The sequence below is a fragment of the Vigna umbellata genome, chromosome 8 (genome assembly GCF_029865625.1).
Source record: "Vigna umbellata cultivar VRB3 chromosome 8, Vumbellata_1.0, whole genome shotgun sequence".
Classification (NCBI taxonomy): domain Eukaryota; kingdom Viridiplantae; phylum Streptophyta; class Magnoliopsida; order Fabales; family Fabaceae; genus Vigna; species Vigna umbellata.
The window spans coordinates 29701454-29726827 of NC_142172.1; the positions used below are offsets into that span (position 1 = coordinate 29701454).

General features: G+C 31.7%; 2 protein-coding genes across 2 annotated transcripts; one reads left to right on the forward strand and one right to left on the reverse strand.

Annotated features, from left to right (window-relative positions):
* The first annotated feature begins 4852 nt into the window (after window positions 1–4852).
* On the forward strand, window positions 4853–5966 carry LOC148194427 (pathogenesis-related protein 1A-like). Its single transcript, XM_088097827.1, has one exon. It carries the CDS (start codon window positions 5049–5051, stop codon window positions 5622–5624), a length of 576 nt encoding a protein of 191 aa, XP_087953953.1. The 5' UTR covers window positions 4853–5048; the 3' UTR covers window positions 5625–5966.
* Window positions 5967–7145: 1179 nt separating this feature from the next.
* On the reverse strand, window positions 7146–11353 carry LOC148194428 (uncharacterized). The gene is made up of 4 exons (XM_088096117.1): window positions 11240–11353; window positions 11085–11151; window positions 10815–10920; window positions 7146–7538 (listed from the first exon to the last, which is right to left on the reverse strand). Exons 2-4 carry the CDS (start codon window positions 11118–11120, stop codon window positions 7402–7404), a joined length of 279 nt encoding a protein of 92 aa, XP_087952243.1. The 5' UTR covers window positions 11121–11151; window positions 11240–11353; the 3' UTR covers window positions 7146–7401.
* Window positions 11354–25374: the final 14021 nt, after the last annotated feature.

The window sequence follows — 25374 nt, forward strand, 5'->3', positions numbered from 1 at the left end:
TACAATGTGTTGGTTTACTCATCCATTGAACTTGGTACACTCATGCTTCTGGTTTTGAAGTCACCTTATATCAGTGTCATCTTTTGATTGCTATGATGCCTATGTTTTGTATATCATATTTAGAAATGATGCTTTGAGTGCAAAAAGGTGTTTAGTGCGATACTCCGATTAGCCCTTACCTCCTGAATTTTGTATGGTCCAAGTGATTTGGTAGTTTAATATAGTGGTGTGCAGATTTTTGCAATGCATGGACCTGATCGTCACATATGGTCTCTTTAGAGAAAATGAAAGAAATGTTAGGTTGAATCTTTGAATGATCCTCTGCGGCCACAAGATAATTTGTTGTTATGGTTATGAAATTTTACATAGAACAAAATTTAGGAAATAAAATAGAAAGATATAGTGTGTTACTTATTGTGAGTTTGATATTGTCATTTTGTTTATATTAATTGTGAATAATTGTTTTCTAAATTTAGTTTAGTTTTATTCTTTTAGAAGTTTAGAATTAACACTTCTAATCATTATTAAAAACCAGATTTGCACATGTGATTTGTAAAATACATGTTTTGGTGAAAAATGTTAAGTTTTGTACTTGATAGATGTAAATGAGACTTAAAAACATTTATACGGTTTCTATATATTTTTATCTTAGTCCATGTGTGTTTTGAAATTGATTGAATACATGTCTGATTTTATTCAAGCAAGTAACATTTTCAAAAGTTGTCTTCTATTTAGAGAATAAAATTGGGAAGTTTTGGGAGACATAGTAAGGGATTGATAAAATTCGCCCAATTCATTCTATTTAGGCATCCACGTGTTGCAAAATACAATACTTTTTTTTACATAGGAAACATAATTTTAATCAGTTATAGTATTCATGAAAATACTTTGATCATAACAATCTTTAATGTTTCTTGTGAAGTTGTATTTATGATTTCAATATTATTGTGGTTGTTACAAATAATCATTTTGTTAAGTATGGGCGTCAAAATAGGTTTTGATCCTAAAGTATTATTTGTAACCGTTTTTAATCATTTTTATGGTATAATGTTTTTAATCATTGTTTGTAACCGTGTTAATGTTATTGAAGTAAGGATTATGTTAAACTTAAAAGATAAACAAGTAAATTTTTTAGAAGGTAAATTATATGAAATTGAATATAAGTAAAAAGTTAGAAGTTTTGAAAGCTTGACTTCAGTTTATTATATTTCATTTTTAATTTTTACGCGTTAGGATATTATGGTATTTTTTATTCATCTAACTTTTTCTTTTAATCAGTTTAGAAGTTATTTTAAGTTAAGGGTTAGCTAGATTATAAATAAATAAAATTGTCTTTTAATAAAATACATGAAAATATTGAGTGTTTTTTTTTTAATTACATTATACCTTAATATATACGGATGTCTTCTGGTAATGAGTTAATTTATGACATGTACATTAAGAATGTCTTTCGTGTGATGATATATTAGTTTAAAAAATATCGAAATTATTCTCTAGTGCATTGCAAGAGTTTGCACTTTTTCAATCCGATATGCATATATTAGTATATTAGTATACAAGTCTTAGTAGCGTGCGGAGGCACAGGTTAATTAGATATGAATTCTTTTTATTGCTGTTTTTAAATATAAAATCAATACATATTATACGACAAAAAAAGATAATGCAGGTGATTCTTTTTTATTCAGCAATACAAAAGAACAAACAGAATTTTAGATGAAGTTGTGAATTAAACCATGTTTATAATAGTAGAAAACTTATAAATTGAAGATGAGGAATATTGAATAAAAAATAAAGCAGGTTTATTCATTAGAAAACTTAACGTGCATTTATCTCCTTTAGTTCTCAAGTTGGAATAGAAGATTATCTCTTCCCTAGAACCCATTTACCTTTCACGTTGGTAACCCTTGTTCGAATACTACAATGAACAATTACATTTTTGAAACGATGTATGCGAATATATCTTGTAAAATATAATTGCAAGTACTATGAAAAATACAATTTCTATTATATATGGTAATATAAGTAGAGTATATATGGTAATGAACCAACAAAGTAGACATAACTCGGGAGATGGCCTCTTCCTTGGTAAGTAATCAATTTGACATCGAAAACCGTAATATTGGATTGACAAGCAACCCTTGAAACATTTTTTTGAGGACCCAAACATTCTAAAAAATGCATTAGAAATTAACTAAGATTATTGAATTCTTTAATTTCAAAGATACATGTACTAGTCACTCTTGAGAAAAGATTTAGAGCTTTTTTTTTCTCTAATTTACTATCTATTTCTTTTTTCTTTGTTAAGACTTGTTTCCACTCCCCTTTTCTATAAATAGGAGTGTTCTTGTAAATTCAACTTGGAAATAATACAGAGAATTCTAACAACTTTGCAACTCTCTTTTTCTAAGTATACTAGGATAGTTGTCTTCTTGATTTCTCATGACCTTTTCCTTAAAGTTTGGCCTAACCTCCATCAAGACACACATCCAAACCACTCTCCAAACACATTCTCATTCATCATTACAAACTTCCGCATCTGATTTCTCATGACCTTTTCCTTGAAGTTTGGCCTAACCTCCATCAAGACACACATCGAAACCACTCTCCAAACACATTCTCATTCCTCGTTACAAACTTCCGCATCCAGACGCATTATATCCATGGAGTCTTCTTTAACTTTGTGAAATTGGTTTGTATAATTTGACAATTTAGATCATGTTACATCATTGATGTCGATTTTGCAGTTTAGTGAATAGGGCCTTGGTCCACTTCCATCATTTGGTTTTCGAGCAAGTCACTTTTTCATTAAGAACTGAATATTACCCTTATTCAGTTATGAATGATGTAAGCCTTTGAATCATTCTTTATATTATATGATTTATCTAGTTACTTATATCAAATAAGTATGTTGTGTTCAGGTATATGTTTGGTGTTAGTAACAATACAGGGTTGAATGATGTATGTTCATAGACCCCCAACTCAAACGAAGGCAATTAATTTAATGACATTCAAACATATGTTACCAACTGCTTTGAACAGGGGAAGCAAATATAGTTGTCTCTTATATTGTTGTGTAAGTGTAATTTGTTGACTTATAAGTATAATATGTCATTTTAAGGTACAATAATGAAGTTACTTTCAATGCAAGCATCATTGACAACTACTTGTGGTTTTCCTGATGGACAACATTGCTATGTGGTTTTTCTCCTTGCACAATTCTTCTCCCAACCATCTTAAACAAGTAATAGATTGGTTAAAACTTCAATGCTACGAACTTTCTTTATTATATAAGTGTATCTAAAGCATTACCTTTTTCATAGTTCAATTATAAGACATGCCATGTTGTTAGGAAAATCAATTACTAAGGCTAAAAAGCTTGCATGATTTTCCCTAAAGTTTTAGTAGTTTGGTCCATATATTTATAATTGTTTGATTTCTTTTCTTCCTCAATTATTTATAATTATGTTGATATATTGTAGTGTAATAGGCAAACTAGCTCATATGAGTGTGATTACTATGTAATGCATTAGATGACAACCATGGTTTGTCCTGGTATTATAACTAGTTGGAAAACAATAATAATTGACATTGTTGAATAAAATACTTTACAATTTTGTCTTTTTATATACTAATTGAAATTATTGTTTTTTGTGCAGAAATTCAAAAGTCCTATACCAATTCTCAATAAGTTCATTCATTATTTAGGGAAAGCTTGTCCCAAATACATAATACAAATGTACAATATTGTTTAACACATTTACTTGTTTTAAGGACATTATATTATGAAGGATTTAACACAAATGTTCTAATAATAACATTTAACACATTTACTTGTATCTATATTCTAACTTACTTTGGTTGTGATGAATATATAAGTTTTTATGTCTCTATTATGTTTCTATGTTGGGTTTTTATGCAGGTTTAACATATAGAGAGAAACAAAAATAAAAAATATATTTTAAAAAAAGAAGTGCACATTTAGCTTTAGTTAAAGGCAAAATCGAAGCAGGAAAGAGTATTCAACTACAATTTAACCAAAGTCAAATACCCTTTTAGAAAAAAATATTGAAAAAAAGTTACATTAAGCTTTGGTTTTCATTATAACTAAAACATAAAGGAGATTTGACTTTGATTTTAAGACGAACCAAAGTCGTATGCTCTTTATGACTTAAAAATATTATTTAATTTTAAGAGTATTTTAGTTTTAGTTTTGGTACCAAAGTTAAATACCCTTAAAATTAAATAATATTTTTATATAAAATAAAGCATATGAACTCAAACAAAATCCACTTTTTTATTATATTGAAAACAACATATGACCTCGATTTTTTTTATAATCGAGACCAAATTCACGTTCTTTTTTACTCTTTATTACATAAAAAGGACATATAATCTCGATTCATTTATAATCAAGATTAAATCTATTTATTTATTTATATATTATTTATTTATTGTTTTGTACTTCGGTTTTTATTAAACTAAAACAAAATGCTAAATTTAACTAAAACAAAAAAATACACAATTTTTACTATATGTTTCAGTTGTAGTACAACCGAAACCCAATATCCAAATAATTGCTGCTGTATTATTTTGGTACATTAGTGAATAGCCTAACCCAAGTGAAAGGATTGGACATGAACCCAACAACTTCAAGATGTTTATCTTGTTCTGTTTTTTTTTTGTAATTATACCTAAATTAATTTTAACCTAAGAACTCATATTTCTTTCTTGAAAATATTTGTACTGAAAATTTACTTTATGACCTAGAAAAGGAGATGACGAAAAAAGACGGAAAAGAAAAACGAAATTCAGTAAAATTAGACTATTTATAGAGCCATTGATGGTGTGCGGACAGCCAGAAATAACGTGAATACGTTGGTTGTATTTGGTTTCTACTTTCTTAAATATTCACACGCCCTATCTATCAATACCCTACATATTTGCAAATAGGAAATTGAAAATAGTAACATAGACATATTAAACCCTGAATCCGATATTTGTTCGATTCTAGTCGTTGCTCTCGCAAGCGGGAGGGGTTTCTTCCAACCATGTCTTCATTCCCAGTCATGTCCACCTTCCTCCTCCTCCTCCTCCTCGCCACAGCCGTCTCAGCCCATGATCGCGTCGACGCCAGAAAATACTTCGGCTACGTCCCCGCGACCGACGATTGCTCCTTAACGAACCAAACATTGCTGGCTGAGGAGTTCCTGCACGGGCACAACTGGGTAAGGAAGAAATACAAGCTTCCCTTGTTCGCTTGGGACGAGAAGCTTGCGTCCTACGCGCGGGAGTACCTCATGCAACGTTACGAGGATTGCAAACTCATCCATTCCAACTCCAACTACGGCGAGAACATCTTCTGGGGGAAGACGCGCAATTGGAATCCCTCCGAAGCTACCTTCTACTGGTACGAGGAGAAACAGTGGTACGATTTCAAAACTCTCACGTGCGCCCCGCCGCCAAAATCCTGCGGCCACTTCACCCAGGTAGTCTGGCGCGACTCTGACCGAATCGGCTGCGCTCTTCAGAATTGCCACAACCCTGATCTGGGCATGCTCATGGCGTGCGAATACGATCCTCCCGGTAACTACGCCAACGAGAACCCTTTGCAATCACATATCTGATCACAATCACCACCCCAACATCACATCTTTCTAATCGTAATCACGTAGTTCTGTTAGCTTCTGTTGAAACTAATTTACAGATCGCTTTGTGATAAATTTCCAAGTATATGATCGACCGGATGACTGATTCAAAAATGGTTTAGTTTAACCATTGTAACGTGGGTTTCTCGTGAGAGTTCAAGATCTTAGCTTAGGCAGGCCCATGTTTTAGGCCCATTTCCTTGTGGCTTTTAGAGTTAGCTCTGATTGTATTAATAGCACACCTCTTGTAATATGATACTGCAAAGGATGTATGGGATATTTATCTTCAATGTATACATAGTCTAATTTTGCAAAACAGTATCAACTTGACACATATTCATGAACCGAAGCAAAATAACTCAAGCATTAAGGACAACCCTATGGGATCAACTTGCCTTGATTGAGCCTCTAAAATTGAGTGTTGGTAGAGAATTACAAGGTTTAGTTGAATTTCTTATGGCTTTGTGTAATGATTGCGTGGTTTAATTCTGCATCTGATGATGTTGTTAATGAATTGTTAGCAAAGGAAGTTAGACTTGGGACTCACAATGATTAAAAGATCATTCCTTCTTCTGCTCTATCTGTTTTTACAGCTTCAAATAGGTCTGCCACTAGTCGATTACTTTAATCTGTCCAAAATCCCCTTTCTTCTTGGATTGAAAACCCCTGTTCGATCCAAAATCCCCTCTGTTTTTCATTACATAGTGATTCTGCCATTCCTGTGTTGGATAATTGATTCCCAATTTTAATCCTGATAGTCATAGTGCAAAAATGTGATAAAGGACTGTGAGATTGACGCAAGAACAAATTTGTAAAGCAAGAATTCAGTAGCTAATGTGTTGTTCCAACTCAACCAAGCTAATCTACGTATGGGAAAAGGAAGATTTATTAACAACTTTTTATAATAACTTTTAATAGATTGACTTAAATTTATTTAAAAAAAATATTTGAAACAGACTAATCATTACATAAGTGCCGTAAAAAAATTATTAAAAAAATATTTTCTTTCTAATAAATTATATGATAAAAATATTTATAATAAACTGTGTATTGGTTAACTCACGCTGTATTTACTTTACCATTTTTGTTTTTTTAGTGTTGGCCAGTCCACGTTAACTCTAAATATTTTAAAATATTTATTTAAATGTGAGTTAATCCATGGTAATTTTAAAAATTTATTTATTTAAGTTTCGTCCAGCCAACACTACTTCTATATAATTTTTTTATTCACGACAGTTGCCCGACATTATATGTCATTCAAATTTGTGTCTCCTGACCGACACAACTATGATTAGTCTCCAGAGTTTTCTCTTGGGTTTCATTTCCGATTTTATGCTTCGTCTGTTGTCGGCTTTTACCTTTTACCGGTGTTTTGGGCTGATGGTATTTTTTATTTATTTTTGTAGATACTTATTAACTATTTTTTCAGTAATAAATAACACATTAATTAATATGTGTCATTTTCTATAAAAAAAAATTTAAAATATCAACACACACATCTATAAATAATTTTTTTTATAGTTATTTATTTTATTTTATTTTAAAAAAATTGAATTTAAAAAAACTAAATTAATAAAACAATGAGGACTTAAAACATAAAACAAAAAAAATGTGAAAAAATAAATAAGTTTCTTACATAATAGTATAGATAAACTAATTTAATCCTTCCATTATGGGTGCTTTTACTGAAAAGAACAACCGTGGCCACTTTAGTTCATTCCACAACTAAGGTTGCTGGGTTTGAACCCTAAACTTGTCAGTTTGACGATTTTTTTGATGCTGAAACCATGTCGAGTATCTTTTCCCTCTTCGATGTCTTTGAATTTCCTTCTTTTTGGCTCCTCGAATAGGCATCAAAGAACTCCCTGTTTTCCTTCTCTAACTCTTTCCACACTGCAAATAAAGTATAAGAGGATCAAAGGTAGCAGATTTATGATCATGTTACTGTTGGATTGGACTTATAATAACAAAAGGCCATGAAGGAGTAGAGTTTTTCTTAAATATTTTTCATGTAGAAAAAACAAGCATGTTACTTGTAACACCCCGATTTAGGCGTTACAATTTATTTTCCATAAAATACATATGTAATTTTTTTTTTAACAAATTTCAGCACCCATAAAATATTAAGTTCTTTATTACAGCACAAGTCTTCTAAAAATAAAAGTCCACACAGTTCATAAACTTCTGAAATTTAAAATTTCACACAGTTCGGAAATTCAAACATAGATCTATTTTAGAAATTCCCCATGTCTCCTTTTCCTCGCAGATCTCTCATCTTCTAAGCATTTTCAGAACCATCTGCTAATTCATCTGAAATAGTTTCTGCTCCCGTATAATATCACACATTATACGATCATTGCATTCACATACACAAACACAAACAATAGGGTGAGCTAACCAATTCAAGAAATATACATCATCCACAATCTTACTAACATCACAAGTGTGGCAATCAGTCAAATACATGCATCTCAAACATACTCAAAAACCAACTATTACACTGATACTTTATAATATTTCTCCAGTCAAAATCATCAGTCGATTCACTAGAGTCAATACAACATATTATTAATCTGCCTACTTACCAAAGCACAGCAGTCAACAATCCTTCTGTCTACTTACCAAAGTAGTATAACCATGATATACTGATTACTTACCAAAGTAATCTAACAAGGTGATCTACTTACCAAAGTAGTATAACCATGTGATACTGACTACTTACCAAAGTAATCTAACGAGGTGATCTACTTACCAAAGTAGTATAACAAGGTGATATTGTCTACTTACCAAAGTAGCACAATAATGTAATATTATCTACTTACCAAAGTAGCATAGCGTGGAACACTCCGCCTACTTACCAAAGCAGTGCGGTTTATGTCAAATTCACCTCTCATTTTCCCACCTACTTACCAAAGTAGTGTCCGACTTCAAACCTCTCCTCTCCCGACTTACCAAAGTCGTAGGAAAATAAATAAAATTTCAGATTTACAATTATGGCAATAATGCCTATACCACCCATCCAAATTTACCATCAACTTATTTACAATTCATGATTTAACTCAAATAATTATTACAACTTAGAATATTCAATATAATTTAATTTTCTAATATAGAATATATTATATTACTCATCCTCCAATCTCCAAAATACAACTACACATACAATTTAAGAATATAATTATCCAAGTTTTTACCCAATACAAATAAATTTACTATTTCGTGAAAATATTACTCTTCACTCATATCATTAATTACAGATCTGAACCAATCAAACTAATAAACAACATGTTTAACTCATATGGTAAAATTTTCAGTCCAATCCAACGGTTAATGAGGCGGAAATCATAATTTATGTATAAATGATCCAAAAACATAAATTAAGCAATATTAAGATCCCTGAGAAGATACGAAATTAATATCTATAAATCTGTATCTCCGATTTAAAATCGGAACGGTCCAAGTATGAAACTATCGTTTAGAAACAACATATTAAAATTTCAGGGTAATCCAACGGTTAATTAAGTAGATATGGAGGTTTTACCGAGGTAACTCAGAGACAGAAACTTAAGTGGTTCTCGGTTAAACTCAAAATGCGGAATGAATTCCTCTAAGCACAGACATCTAATTCCAAATCTGAACGGTCAAGATCACTTAATATGTCTTATGAACTACATACTAAAGTTTGGGCTCAATCTAACGGTAGATGAAATATATACAAAATTGGTACCATGATAGCTTAAGAACAGCAATACAGTGTTCATCCGATTGTTTCACACTTTCGAAATTTCTTTCTCTAAACATAGACCTTCAATTACAAATCCGATCGGTCAAATTGTATTAATATGTCCTAAGAATCATATATCAAATTTTGAGGTTGATCTAACGGTTAAATAGGTCAAAATCTATATTTTTACCGAGACAACTTAGTAACAGAACTACAGGGTAACTAATTTACTCAAAATTGCAGTATTTATTTCTCCAAGTACAGACTTTTATTTTCAAATCCGAACGGTCAAAGTTTAGTAATAGGTCTTGGGATTCACATACTAATATTTTAGCTAAATCCAACGGTGAAAACAATTAATAGAAATTTTTCACCACAGTAACTCGAAAATAAGAAATTATAATCATGAAACCCAAATTTTTCACAAGTCAATAGATAACTACCATTACCAAATTTTAACACATTCATACTCATATTCATGATCATAATCAAGAAAGGATTAGCTCCCCTACCTCTTCTTCTTGCAAGAAATTCTTCACTCTTGATACACCTAGACCACCACCTTTTGCTTGTTTTCACTTTCAATTTCAAAGAAATTTTTAACTTAAATCTCTCTTCTTCAAAGAAAGCAATTCCTCTCCTCCTTGCTAGACCAAGTCAGTCTCCACACTTAGGACACTTAGGATTTTCGTTCACCTCCCACCAAGGACCTCTCTACTCTCCCCCAAAACTCCAAATCTGATTTGGAATTAAAGAAGATGCCTTAGACAACAAAGGACCTATGCACTTGGTACTTAGCAATAATAAACAACCAATGAACCATCCTAAACCATTTTTTTTTCAGCCCTAAAACATGGTAGGAAAGTCTCCAAAGGTTCCAAAATGTTCTCCTAGTTCAGAACACAACCTACCCACTCCAAAAAAATCGCAACTTGTAAAAATGTACCTAAAATTAAGGTTGGACGCTAGCCCCTGGACAGCAACACTGTCACGTTTTCCCCAGCTCAGTTAGACACCTTCCCGAAGTCCAAAATATGCGTATGAGTAGTCAAATTGAAGCTCTTTGAGTCTAGTTTCCAATGAAACAAGAATCAACTCAATTGGAGTTCGGTAGAGAAAGTAATAAGCAAAACAGTCATCATAGGTCAAAACTGAACATACCTGAGCGTGATTAACGTTTCCGAGTTTTAATAATTTTACTGCAGCTAGCCCGGTAGTCCAAAAATTTATATTTATATGTCCAATTAAAGATATTTGAGTCTAGTTTTCAATAAAACAAGAATCAACTCAATTGATATTTTCTACAAAAAGTTATGATTAAAATAGTAAACCATGTCAAACCTGACAGCATTCCATTTTACATTATAACTTGAACTTTTTACAACTTGGTAAATTCTTGAGGTTCTAGGGTCTTACATTACTGATAGATCATTAATTGATTTTACCTGTAGAGGTAATAATCGGTTTGATATTTGCATGTTTGAAAAGTGCTTCCATGCATTCTTCTTGATTCATGTTGAATAGAATACACTCTTCTATCAGACGGTGCACCTATTATAATGGCATCAAATACTATGTAAACTTAGATGATGATATTCAGAATCTCAGGTTTATGTTTTTTTTAAAAAACTATATACTTAGAGAGACATATCATGAGATTATGATCCAGTGAATTGACTAAGTTTTAAAATTCTTACAAGTTAATTAACACGCACCTGGTGGATATAAGCTGCTGAGGATGAATCTTCCATGAATGTTGTATATATTGTGCAAGAGAAAGATCTGAAAGATGGTGTGAGATAGAGTTAGATATTTTCTTGAATTGATTGGAAAAGGAAGGATAAGAGAAAAAGTTGAAAAAACAACTGACCAAAAGGATGATGGTCAAGAAATAGAGAGTCGTGTTTATGCAGGAAAGAAAAACCACATGCAGATGCAGATTATGAAATGGTTGAGTTTATATGGAAAGCCTTGGACGTGAAAATGTTGATCATGGTATACATGAGTAAAACTTTGTATTTTCAGAAAGTAAAAAAAAAGGATAAAAAATATAGAAAAATAATGTTAATGAATGTAAAATTTTGTATGTCAAAGTATAATTTATGTTTTCTCTATATTGTTCTTTCTATTATATTGTTCTTTCTATCATTAATTTATGCTCTCTGTATACTGTTCTTTTATCATTAAGACTGAAAAGAAAAATGAATGTGATGAAAATATCTTTTCATAATTGACCATATCACTTTTACACAAGTTTTTTTTTTTTACAATTATTTAACACTATTTCTTAATAAAAAAGGGTAGTTAAATGGTGTAAAGTAACTTTTTCTAAAAAAATATTTTTGTAAATACATAAAGAAAAAGAAAAATACAAAATTAATTTATAAATTTTAAGTTTTTCCAAGAGTTAAATAATTGGAAATGTGACATCAAATGATAAAATTAAATTAAAATATATAAAAAGATATAAATTTTATTTTACAAATTTATTTTATAAGATTAACCATCTCTTTCATATACTTCATCGTATATAAATAGTATAAAAGTAATTAGATTTATTGTTGTTATATATGATATTTCACTCTTTATTAAGTTATTATACCCACAAAATTTGTGAGATTTTCATCACATATATTAATATATTCATGTGTTACCTGTCTTTCTCATCACATAAGAAAAATATGTAATATTATAATTATGTAATTCAGTCGTATAATATGGTTTTACAACTATTTAATAAATATTGATGAACATAAAAAAATAATAGATCTATCGGGTATATGATGTCATAAGGAGACAAAGATAAAAAGAAAAATAAAGTATTTAAAAAAGTGTAAATAAAATCAAAATATATATGTACTATTATTCATTTTTATTTTCTGGAAGTTTGGTTTATAGAAGTGGGGTCAAATGTAATTGATTATTTGTACGGTTGGATGGTGATCCAAACCAAACGGTATAGATGTCAACCTAAACACAAATTTATAAATATAATGAAATATAACTTAACATTAAAAATGAAACTAAAATTAGATATTCATTTCCTTTTATTGTACAGGTTAATGTCCTTAACAGAAAACTTGATGTAATTTGATCTTTGGAGCAATTGAATATGTTAATACAATGTTCTAAGAAAGTGTTATTACAATGTAAGATGAAAAAGGAAGACTAAAAAATAATAAAATTTTGAGAAAAAGTTATGAAGTTAGTCTGGGGACTTTTTAATACATACTTTTAGAAGATAGTAAATAATAATAATAATAATAATAATAATAATAATAATAATAATAATAATAATAATAATAATAATAATTATTATTATTATTATTATTATTATTATTATTATTATTATTATTATGTATAAATATTAAAGATTTTACGTTAATTAAAAGGAAAGTTAAATTATAATATATAAATAAATATAATTTTATAAATAAAATTTATAAAGATTTGAATTCTATTTTCTAGGAAAATGAATTATAATTTATAAAAAAACTGAGTAATATCAAATACTTAAGAAATATGTTTTTAGTCCCTAAATTATTGGCCGTTTCTGGTTTTCGTCTCTCTTCCAAAGTAAGGTACAATTTGGTCCTCATTCTTTAGAAAAACGTTCGTTTTAGTCCTCAAAATTTTGTTTTTAGTCCTCGTTTTAGTCCTCAAAAACGTTTTTTAAAGATTGAGGACTAAATTGTATCTTACTTTGGAAGAAGGACGAAAACCAGAAACGGTCAATAGTTTAGGGACTAAAAACATATTTAACCCCAATATGAATCCAGGTAAATTTGTCTGGAAATTATTGGAAACGGCTAGAAACAATTTCTTTTATATTATATTATTTTTAATAAAACTAATTGTTTAGAGTTTTTTTAATCTTGAGGGAAGTAGAAGTTCAACTTTCTAATATATTCTTATGAAAGAAAGACTGAATGGACAAAATATTTGATAAATAATATTTAAAAGCGTGAACATAAATAATATTTAAAAGCGTGAACAGAAATTTAAATAAAATAAAATCATTTTATACATATTAGTGAAAGTGTATGTATTTCGTGTGAGTCACTTTCTTATTTATGATAATAAAAATAATAAAATTATAATAAAATAAATATAAATATATGTAAATTTTATAATTTTATTGTAGACAATTTTATTTATTTTATAGATATATTTTATTATAAATTGTTATTTTAGTTTAAAAGATATTAAATTAAAAAACAGTTAAACTTACTAAAATGTTAAATTTAAAAGAATCAATTAGAAAATAAAATTAATAAAATTTTATATACATCAAAAAGTGAAAACTCCTTTATTAATATAAAACATAAATTAAAAATCTAACTTTTATTTAAATGGAAGATAAAAAAAACAGACAGGGACAAATGAGAGTTTTGTCCGGAAACTGCGGCAATGGGTCCAACTCATAAACAGAATTGATATTGACGTGCTTATAAATAAGGAAGTTTTTGTGTGGTAAGGAGTGCTATACATTAAGGAAAATGGTATGTCGACAACGATTTTTTGCCAACAATTTGACAACGCCATGTGGCGTCTTTGCATTGGCCAAATTTAATAAAAAGAAAATAGAGAGAGGTTATCAGACTAAGGGCAAAATTGGAAGAAAAGTTTACAAGTTTAACATTTTTTGTTTCGTGGTTTTCGTTTTCGTTTTTTCGCTCTCACCTCTACACTTCTTTCATCCCTTTTATCTTCTCTCTCGATCTAACCTCTATCTTCTCTGTCGTTCTAACCCTATTCTTGTATCTTTTTTCTGATTCGAAGTCCGATGGCGGTTTGGGTGTCATGAATTTAATTCTTTTTACGTTGTGTGTGTTATAATGAATAAAGGTATTATATTGAAAAAAGAACGCAGAATATTAATAAGTATTTAAAATGTAGGCAATGGTTTCAGAAATGAATATAAGTTGTGGAATTTGTTGACAAAAAAACCATACACGTGAATTTAAGGGTCATTACTGGTTGGGAGGTTATGTTTGGTGACCCCAAGAGGTGGGGAAGAAGCCATTCTTACTGAGGGTACCAAGTTGGACAAGTGCAGAGCTAATCTGCAGAAAAAACATTGTCGTAATCGTTTACATTGGCCTCGTAAACGATTACACGAGAGAAATCACTGTTTTGTACAGAAAGTTGAACTGAAGTAGTCAGTTGTGGTGTCCTGGGTGATCATTGGCAAAAACTGTTAATTTAAAGCACAAGTCCACTTGTATTTACTTGGTGTTGGTGTTTGACTAGTGGTAGAGGGTGGTAGGTGATGGGAGGTGATGGGAGGTGACCCCAAGAAGTGGGGAAGAAGTCATTCTTACTAAAGGGACCAAGTTGGAGAAGTGCATGGCTAATCTATAGAAAAAACACTGTGGTAATCGTTTACAGTGGCCTGGTAAACGATTACACGAGAGAAATCACTGTTTTGTACAGAAAGTTGAACTGAAGTAGTCAGCTATGGTGTCATGGGTGATCATTGGCAAAAACTGTTACTTTCAGGCACAAGTCCACTTGTATTTACTTGGTGTTGGTGTTTCAGTGGTGGTAGAGAGTGGTAAGTGATGGGAGGTGACCCCAAGAAGTGGAGAAGAAGCCATTCTTACTTAGGGGACCAAGTTGGACAAGTGCAGAGCTAATATGCAGAAAAAACACTGTGGTAATCGTTTACAGGGTCCTTGTAATCGATTACAATGGCAAAAAAGGCCTAAACTTGATTACCATGACATAATTTGAAAGGTCTTTGAGTCTAGATTCCAACAAAACAAGAATCAACTCATTTGGAGTTCGGTGGAGAAAGATATGAGCAAAAGAACAAGCAAAGGTGAGAGTTGGCAAAAATATATGAAACGCTAACTTGAAACAATAAACTGTACCAACTCAGATGTCCAAAAATTAAAAATTAGTAGTCATTGGAAAGATTTTTGAGTCTAGTTTCTAATAAAAAAAGAATCACATCATTTGGAGGTCGGTGGGAAACGTTATCAGTAAAATAGCCAGCAAAGGTCAAAGTTGACAGCATGTTATCTCACCCAAGTTGCTCACCTCATAAACATTGTGTCTTTCCTCCATCATGGGGTGCCAAAACATCACTTCCCACCACTGAAACACAAGGAACAGCCTAAGACAAGTGCAAAAGTGCCTAAAAGTCACTTCTTTTTCCAATGGTGACCCCTGTTCATCTGACTGAGTACCTGTGTTGGACTTTCTGTACAAATTCCAATTTTCTCTCGGGTAATCGTTTACAGTGTCCTTGTAATCGATTACAGTGTCAAAGAAGGCCTAAACTTGATTTCCAAGGCATAATTTGAAAGGTCTTTGAGTCTAGATTCCAACAAAACAAGAATCAACTCATTTGGAGTTCGGTGGAGAAAGATATGAGCAAAAGAACAAGCAAAGGTGAGAGTTGGCAAAAATATATGAAACGCTAACTTGAAACAATAAACTGTACCAACTCAGATGTCCAAAAATTACAAATTAGTAGTCATTGGAAAGATTTTTGAGTCTAGTTTCTAATAAAAAAAGAATCACATCATTTGGAGGTCGGTGGGAAACGTTATCAGTAAAATAGCCAGCAAAGGTCAAAGTTGACAGCATGTTATCTCACCCAAGTTGCTCACCTCATAAACATTGTGTCTTTCCTCCATCATGGGGTGCCAAAACATCACTTCCCACCACTGAAACACAAGGAACAGCCTAAGACAAGTGCAAAAGTGCCTAAAAGTCACTTCTTTTTCCAATGGTGACCCCTGTTCATCTGATTGAGTACCTGTGTTGGACTTTCTGTACAAATTCCAATTTTCTCTCGGGTAATCGTTTACAGTGTCCTTGTAATCGATTACAGTGTCAAAGAAGGCCTAAACTTGATTTCCAAGGCATAATTTGAAAGGTCTTTGAGTCTAGATTCCAACAAAACAAGAATCAACTCATTTGGAGTTCGGTGGAGAAAGATATGAGCAAAAGAACAAGCAAAGGTGAGAGTTGGCAAAAATATATGAAACGCTAACTTGAAACAATAAACTGTACCAACTCAGATGTCCAAAAATTAAAAATTAGTAGTCATTGGAAAGATTTTTGAGTCTAGTTTCTAATAAAAAAAGAATCACATCATTTGGAGGTCGGTGGGAAACGTTATCAGTAAAATAGCCAGCAAAGGTCAAAGTTGACAGCATGTTATCTCACCCAAGTTGCTCACCTCATAAACATTGTGTCTTTCCTCCATCATGGGGTGCCAAAACATCACTTCCCACCACTGAAACACAAGGAACAGCCTAAGACAAGTGCAAAAGTGCCTAAAAGTCACTTCTTTTTCCAATGGTGACCCCTGTTCATCTGACTGAGTACCTGTGTTGGACTTTCTGTACAAATTCCAATTTTCTCTCGGGTAATCGTTTACAGGGATGCTGTAAACGATTACCAGACCTTTTTTTCAACACCCTCACTCATCCCTTGCAGAGGTTGCTCCTCCAACTGATGAGGGGTCACCCCACACTCCTTGGACACACATCACATCACCAACCACCCTCTCCCACCACTGAAACACCTGGACCAGCCTCAAACAGGTGCAGAACTGCTTAAAAGTCACCTTTTTGGCCAATGGTGACCCCTGTTCACCTGACTGACTACCTGTGTTATACTTTATGTACAAATTGGCATTTTTTCTCGGGTAATCGTTTACAGGGGTGCTGTAAACGATTACCAGAGCCTTTTATGAACACTCTGAGTCATTCCTTGCACAGCTTGCTCCTCCAACTCATGAGGGGTCTCCCCACCCTCCTTGGACTCACATCACATCACCAGCCACCCTCTCCCACCACTGGAACACCTGCACAGGCCTCAGACAGGTGCAGAAGTGCCTAAAACTCAGTTGTTTTTCCAATGGTGACCCCTGTTCACCTGACTGAGTACCTGTGTTATACTTTATGTACAAATTGGCATTTTCTCTCGGGTAATCGTTTACAGGGGTGTTGTAAACGATTACCAGACCCTTTTTTCAGCACTCTCACTCATTCCTTGCACAGCTTGCTCCTCCAACTCATGAGGGGTCTCCCCACACTCCTTGGACTCACATCACATCACCAGCCACTCTCTCCCATTACTGGAACACCTGCACATGCCTCAGACAGGTGCAGAAGTGCCTAAAAGTCACTTGTTTTTCCAATGGTGACCCCTGTTCACCTGACTGAGTACCTGTGTTGGACTTTCTGTACAAATTCCTATTTTCTCTCGGGTAATCGTTTACAGGGGTGCTGTAAACGATTACCAGACCCTTTTGGAAATAAAATCTCACTTATCCCTACCAGGAGGTAAAGGCTACAAAAATGAGAACAAGGGATCTTTTTCTTTTGTTTTCGCATTAGAATTTTGTATATTGAATTCAATTCCTTTGTTCCTTTGCCTATGTATTTCACACATTCACTCATTAACAATTCAAACAAAACCATATTTCACAATGACAATAACAAAGGAAATTCAATTAACATTAATAATATGTACAATTTTGTATTACTTTCTCTTAACATTGAACAAAATATATTCCAAATTACAAACATTTGTTCATCTATGTACAATTTTGTATTACTTTCTCTTAAGAAATCTATACAAATATCACTCATATTTTATTCTAAGAAATCGAGTGTAAGGAGTCCTAAGCACTCTGCTCTTGTAACGCCTTCGTGACCCTATCCTCACGTAAGTCTTCATTGGAGGTGGATTGGTGGACATGCCTCCCGGGGAAAAAAAATCCAATGTTCATGGACGGTTCTTCACATAAAACACTCTGTCCACCATCTCCGCAATCAGTGACCAGTGCTCCTCTGTCAAATGCTCGTTCTTTGTTAAAAAGGAGTGACTAACCCTCAACTGCATCAACAACAAACAAAATAACCAAAACATAAAAGCCCTAAAACAAAAACAACAAAAAATTTAACAAGGAAAACCCAAAATCCAAACCGAAAACGCAATGTACAAAATGAAGGAAGAATGCATTTACCTTGCTCGTCGAAGGACCATGGTTACCGGAACTTGCCATTTTGCACAATACACTCAACAAAGAGGACGACATTGACCAAAACGAAGAGATGTAACAAAAACGTAGAAGGAGAACGACAAGGAAGAGCAACAACCACAAGGAAGAGGGAGACCGAAAACCAAAAGAGAGAGCTAGAACGAAGATGATGAACGAGAAGAAAGAAAGAGAACGGTGATTTCTAATGAAACAGGGCAAGGGGTATATTTGGAATTCCAAATTTTCTGAAGCTCTCGTCAATTTCGATGTCACAATTTCAGAAATAAAAGAAAAAAAATTGGACCAATGCACTACTGACACCTGGCGTTGTTAAAAATGTGTTAAAATTTTGTTGTTGGAATATCACGATCCATACATTAAAGTCCCCGTGACAAGTTCTATTTCTTTAGTTGGCCATAATAAAAGTTTCACAAAATAATAAAAAGCACCAATTAACAGAATTTTCCATTATAGTTTTTTATTTCCTATCTATTGAATTACTGAATTTTAATCCTACTATCTAAATAAAGACATGGACAAATAAATATGAATATTATGTGAAATTAATTAATTTTTATGTTTTAAAACAGGAAGACCAAAAATGTATTTTGACCAAAGATATATTTAATGTATCATTAAATTATATGTTACCTTCATTTATACTAAATATTTTTAAGTGGATAAGATAATGTTTAGAAGAGTATATTAATATTTTTATTTTATAAAAATTATATATATATATATATATATATATATATATATATATATTATATTTAAATAGTTTAATTATTTGTTTAGTCTTTATAGTTATAAAAGCTTTTTTAAATCTTTATATTTAAAAGCATTATTTATGATCTTTATATACAATTTTCTCAAACCAACATTGGCATGTAGCGTGAAATTTGAGATTTGAGTTATACGAAGAAAATCAACTTTAAAGGAAAACCTTAAACCCTTACCTTAGGTTAAAGTCATTAAAAATTCTTTATCTACAAGTAATTTCAGGAGACTCTAGCACATAAGCACAAAGCTTAAGATACAGAAAAAATCCACCTTATGAAGAAACCTTACAGTTGGAGTCATGAAAATCATCCTTGAAGCTACATTGTCAATGTTTATAAAAACAAAATCTCCTATCTGTTTTATAGAGTTTTTTAAAAGATACTTTTCACAAAATTTTTTACACAATTGCATAGAGAAACTCTATAAAGTCTTCTTACCCATTTCCTTTATACTTTAAAGAACATCATTAGAGGATTAAGAGATTGAGTTCCTTCTTTGTATTAACTTCTTCATATGTATCATGAGGAGTTAAATCTTCTAGGTGTTGAAATAAGATGTAAATCATTATGAACTCTCTTGCATTCGGTACTATTTTGTTTATGAATGTTTGCTTTTAATTACGTGTTTGTAAATTGGTTTATACTTGCTATTAAATTAATTAATTACTCATCTTATTTCATTGGCTTGGGATTGAGTGGAACCTAGTTTCAAGTTGTGAATCCTGTTAAGACAAAATTGTCTATACGTCTAAACGCTCTCATGTTTTGAAGTTTAACAAAATAATATTAAAAGAAATAAGAATATGAAAATACCATAGGATGAAACATAAGACTTTGGCTAAAAAATCCCCAACACAGAAAAACCTTAGGAAAACTCTTAGGATTGTAGAAAACATAAAAACACCTAAATCGAAAACACTGAAATGCAATGCTAAATGAATGATGAGTCAAAATGTCTAAGAAAGTTATGTTAAACGCATTAGCTTACTATGCCCATAGGGTATTAGGTTGAACTCTCGGGAAAATAAAGAAATGTCAAGATAGTGTCTTCGACAAAAACACTCTAAAAGCCTAAACCTAAAACGCAAAAGAAAACATAACATGCTAAACAATATTGCTCTAAAAAGGCAAAATTACAAAAAGTGTTTACATCAGTCTAGACAATACCATGAGCTAAAATTGTTACTTCCTCTAATGATGAAGTTCTTATTCAACGCTTGCTATCTTTATAAGAAAAGCTTAATTGTTAGACGCTATATCAACGGTAGAAAATGAAAAGCACTTTGTTGTTTTGAGCAAAGATTAAATTACATTAAATGCTTAATGTTCAAAAACAGCAAAAGTGATAAGAGATAAGACATATTTGCTGCATGCACAACCTACTATATTATTTGTAGATAACCTACTATACACACATCCATATACTTCATTTAAAAAATCAAAAGTGGACGTTAGAGACGAAAAAGATATTCACAGAATTTTCTTCACTTGAGAAGCGGTGTCTAAAAGGAAGTACAACGTACTTCAAACAAAGTACTAAAAAAACAAGTCTGTTATGATAAGTTGACTTTAAACAAGACTATTGTACACGAAGAAAGAGAAGACACAAAAATAAAGACCAATAGCCTTTAAATAGAAGATCATTCATATGAAGAATCAAGAGGATAACATACAGCGAAAATATTCATCCTAAGAAAAGCATTCAAAAGAAAAGCACAGAAAAGCTCAAGAAAAGAAAACATTTGAGCAGAAGAAAAGAAAAGAAGTCAAGCAATACTCTCGAGTGTTAAGACAAAATCATCTATACGCCTAAACGCTCTCATGTTTTGAAGTTTAATCAAATAACATTAAAACGGAAAAATAACTGAAAAACAACTTAGGATGAAAACATAAGACTTAAAACCTGAATCTACAGCACAAAAAACCTACACAAAACTTAGAACCTGAATCCTCAACATAGAAAAACTTAGGAAAACACTTAGGAATTAGGAAAACATTTAGGTCAAAACACTCAGACGTACGGTTAAACGCTATTATGCCTAAAGCGTCTAAGAGAGTTAGAGTTAAACGCTTAATGCTTATCATACCTAAAGAAGATATTCAACTTAGCTCTCTAAATCAAAACAAGTCAAGACGATGTCTTTGATAAAACAAACTAAAATAATTAAAAAGATTAAAACATACAAAGCTTGAAACTAACTAAATGCTATCTATCTAAGAAGAGACAAAAACAAAAAAAAAGTGTTTACTTGACTAAACGATACCATGAGCTTAAACCATGCTTTGTCCAACGATGAAGTTTGTATACAACACTTGGTATCCTTAGAAAAGAGCTTAATTGCAAAAAGCTACCTAACGGTAGAAAATAAAAAAGCACTTTGTTTTTTTTGAGCAAACATTAAATGACATTAAAGCTCAACGTTTAAAAATAATAAAGAAGATAAGAAAAGACGTTTTTGTTGCATGCACAATTTATATATTCTTTGCAGATAAGTAATTATATACACATCCACAAAGCTATAGATCAAATATCAAAAGTGGACATTAAAGACAAAAGAGATATTCACAAAATGTTCTTCGCTTGAAGTCATGCCTAAAAAGAATATACAACTTACTTCAAGCAAAGTACTGAAAAAGTACGCTTACTTTGACAAGTTGATTACCCAACGATTGTTGTATCAAAGAAAGAGAAAATAGAAGTATCAAGGCTAAAAGCTCAAGTCTAACGGACATATATCCATGAAGCCTTTAAATAAAAGATCTTTCAAAAGAAAAATAAAGAGGATAACGTAAGAGGATAGTCAAGTGAAAAGCTTACAACGAAACATCCATCCTACAAGCATTCAAGAGGGAAGAAAAGAAAGAGCTCAAGAAAAAGAATACATCTGAGTTGAAAAAGAGAAAAAGAGATAAGAAGAGAAGAGTAAAAAGAAAAAGAAATACTCTCAAACTTCATTGTTATATTGCTTATTATTGTAAGAGAGAAGAGAGAAACACCTATGAGTGTTTTTTAGATTGCTTTGTATTGTATTTGCATCCTCTTTGTGAGAGTTATAGTCTGAACGACTTGTAAGCAATCGTTGATTGCAATTCTGAAGAAAATCAAAACACTTAAAATTGAACTTAGTTTGAGTTGAGAAATCTAAGTGTGGTAGTGTAGTACCAGGAGTGGTGCAAATACTCAAGGGAAATCTAGGCGCGATAGTCTAGTACCAGGAGTGGTGAGAATACTCAAGGAAAATCTAGGTGCGGTAGTCTAATACCATGAGTGGTGCGAATACTCAGACCAGGAGTGATGAAAATACTCAGTTGTAATCTTGTGAAGATTATAGTGGAACCCTCTATGGAGGAGACTGGACGTAACTTAGTTGGAGTGAACCAGTATAAAAATATTTGTGCAATTATCTCTTCTCTTATCTAAACGATCTTTTTTCAAAAACCTGTAGTTGTGTTTTATTTACAAATACAAGAATCTTCCAAGCTAAACAATCACCTTTCATAAGGGAAGTTCTTGCAAAATGTTGCAGTATATGTTTTTGAATAGCACGATAAAAACAACTATCATTTTCCAACATTTATCAAGTCGAGCGTCTAAGCATTTAAAAGAAGAATTTCAAGCTCGATAACGTGTTATATCAGAAGGGTTGCGAAAAGTTTTCCATTAACACTATTCAACCCCCTCTATTTTTCAGGTACTTCATCGAGCTTCATTGTAATATTTACTTACTGTTGTAAGAAATAGAGAAAGAGAAAAGGGAGAAACATCTACGAGTTTTTACACTGCATTGTATTGTACTCACATCCTCTCGGCGAGAGTAATAGTTTGAACGACTTGTAAGCAATCATTGATTGCAATTCTGAAGAGAATTAAAACACTTGTTGAACTCATTTTAGGCAACAACATAAAATTATGGTCCAAAGTTTAGGCATTAGTTTCCTAGTCGTGGTTTAGCTGAGCGTGGCCATTGGTAATATGCAACGATTTTAGTAAGACAACAATTTTAAAATTATTGCTTAAAATGATGACTTATGACGAATGTACTTTTGTTTTGCCTTATTTTTCTTTTTTTTTGTTATTTCTCTACATTTTAATGAGAGAAAATAACAATGAAGGTAGAGAACTCAATTTAACTTGAAAGTAATAAGACATAATAACTTTTGTTAGCATAAAGATGAATCTAAGAAGTTTTGATAATGTCTCAAACTTAAGTCTCAAGTGCTCTTGTTGTAAGAACATCTTGGTGAATACTTACTTTTATGTTAAAACTTTTGTAATTTAGTAGAATCATGTATAGATTGTGATTTATCTATGATTTCGTGTATTGTTTGCCTTTAGTTGTGTTAAAATTCGTTTTGAATCAGAAAAACTCATTTTCACTAAGGATAATCGATTACTAACTAATGATAATCGATTATTAGTAATCGATTATGACTTTCTATAATAGATTATCACGAGCAATTATGAGAATTTTCAAGCATGTTTTTAACCATTATGCATTCATTAAATGCATAATTGGTTACCATAAGTGGATAATCGATTATCTCGCGTTAAATAGCTGACAACAGGCTTTTGAAGGTATCCATGAGTGAGATCTCTATAAAATGGATTATGACTCTCATTCTAAAATACGAAATACTTGAATTTTGAAAAGCTTATCTACTTTGTTGTTTTCTATGATAAGTGTGTTCTAGGGTTTATGTAACCCTTGTGTTTTGGTTTTGAGAACTTGGTGTTGGCATAAAGTGATGACTTTCACGGGAGTTGTGATTGAGCGTTGTTGTTGTTGCTGAGTTAAAGTTTGTCATCCTTTGTGAAGATTCAAAGGAATTGTTCATCATTCATGAAGCATTCGAAGGAGGTATTCATCTCTTGTGGGTTTCAGGGGAAGTGAGTTTCATCTCTTGGGGTAACAAGAGAGGTGTTCTAATCTTAAACTTGGTTATTTTCTTTGTGATTGTAACAATTTTTTGGTTTGTGATAGTGAAGCGTTAATTCTCTATTGAGATTAACAACTGGACGTAGGATCTGTGTGATATGAACTAGTATAAAGATCACCTGTGCAATTTTGTCTCTTCCTTACTATCTTATTTATTTAATTTATTATTAAGGAATTTAAATAATTATGAGAAAATTATTAAAGGCATGATTTGCGATAAGAAACCAATTCACCGCCCCTCTTGATTTATTGTTCACGCTAACCATTTTGTTGCACTGCTCTGACAACTTTACCTTAATAGTGTTATTACTCCAATATTTAATCAATTGCTTGAAATGAACTTCAAAAATGAATAATGGATGATGTTTCATAAATGAATAATGTTGATAGGGGATTATCTCTTGATCCAATATAAAAGAGAATGAATTTTCAAGCAATACAAATTTGAGAGCAAATTCTCTTTAAGAAAGAGGGTATGATAAAGGACTATCTCCTAATTCAATACAAGAAGAACTTAAGAAAGAACCTTTGTAATTCAAAGTACATGAAGACGTGAAGATCATGACTTGGAGCATAATTATAGAATGATTTTTAAATAGTTAGAGCATATATAATTTATTTTTATTTTGTAAGTTCATGGGCAAACAATTGGTTTTTGTGCTTTCTTGTAGGATTTCTTAGGTTCCTTTAACATTCTTGCTTGTGTATAGGGACATTAAATACATTTGTAAACACCTTGATTGATCAATATATGAATTTTGAATTCAGTAAGAGGATTCTTTTGATCCATGTCATAGAACTTCGATTATTATCAAAGATGGAAATATTTGTGGCGAATCTTTATTGACTCATCAATATGTTAGATCGTGATGTCCCCTTTTCTTTCTTAATTTTGTGTTTTTCTTCGATTTATTTTTGTTTATGCCTTTTGAGGATGCAAATTCAGAAGTGATTGTACTCTTTCTTAGATATGATCATATCATTTGACATTGAAACATATCATTTCGTATTCAAATTGTATCAAATGCACTTAAGGAGAATCAGATGCTAACATTGGAACACATTAAAGTAATTATAATTTATTATGTTGTTTATGGAAAAAGGAAAAAATGTGAAGCATTTGCCACACATATAATGACCTAATGTGTTTATCATGGAAGATCGCTTACTAATCAAATTTTGGCATAATAGCATAGGTTGAATATTGAGGAACAATAAAGAAGATTTAAGGAAGACAATGTTAAAAGAGACACATAGATTGAATATTGAAGATGATACA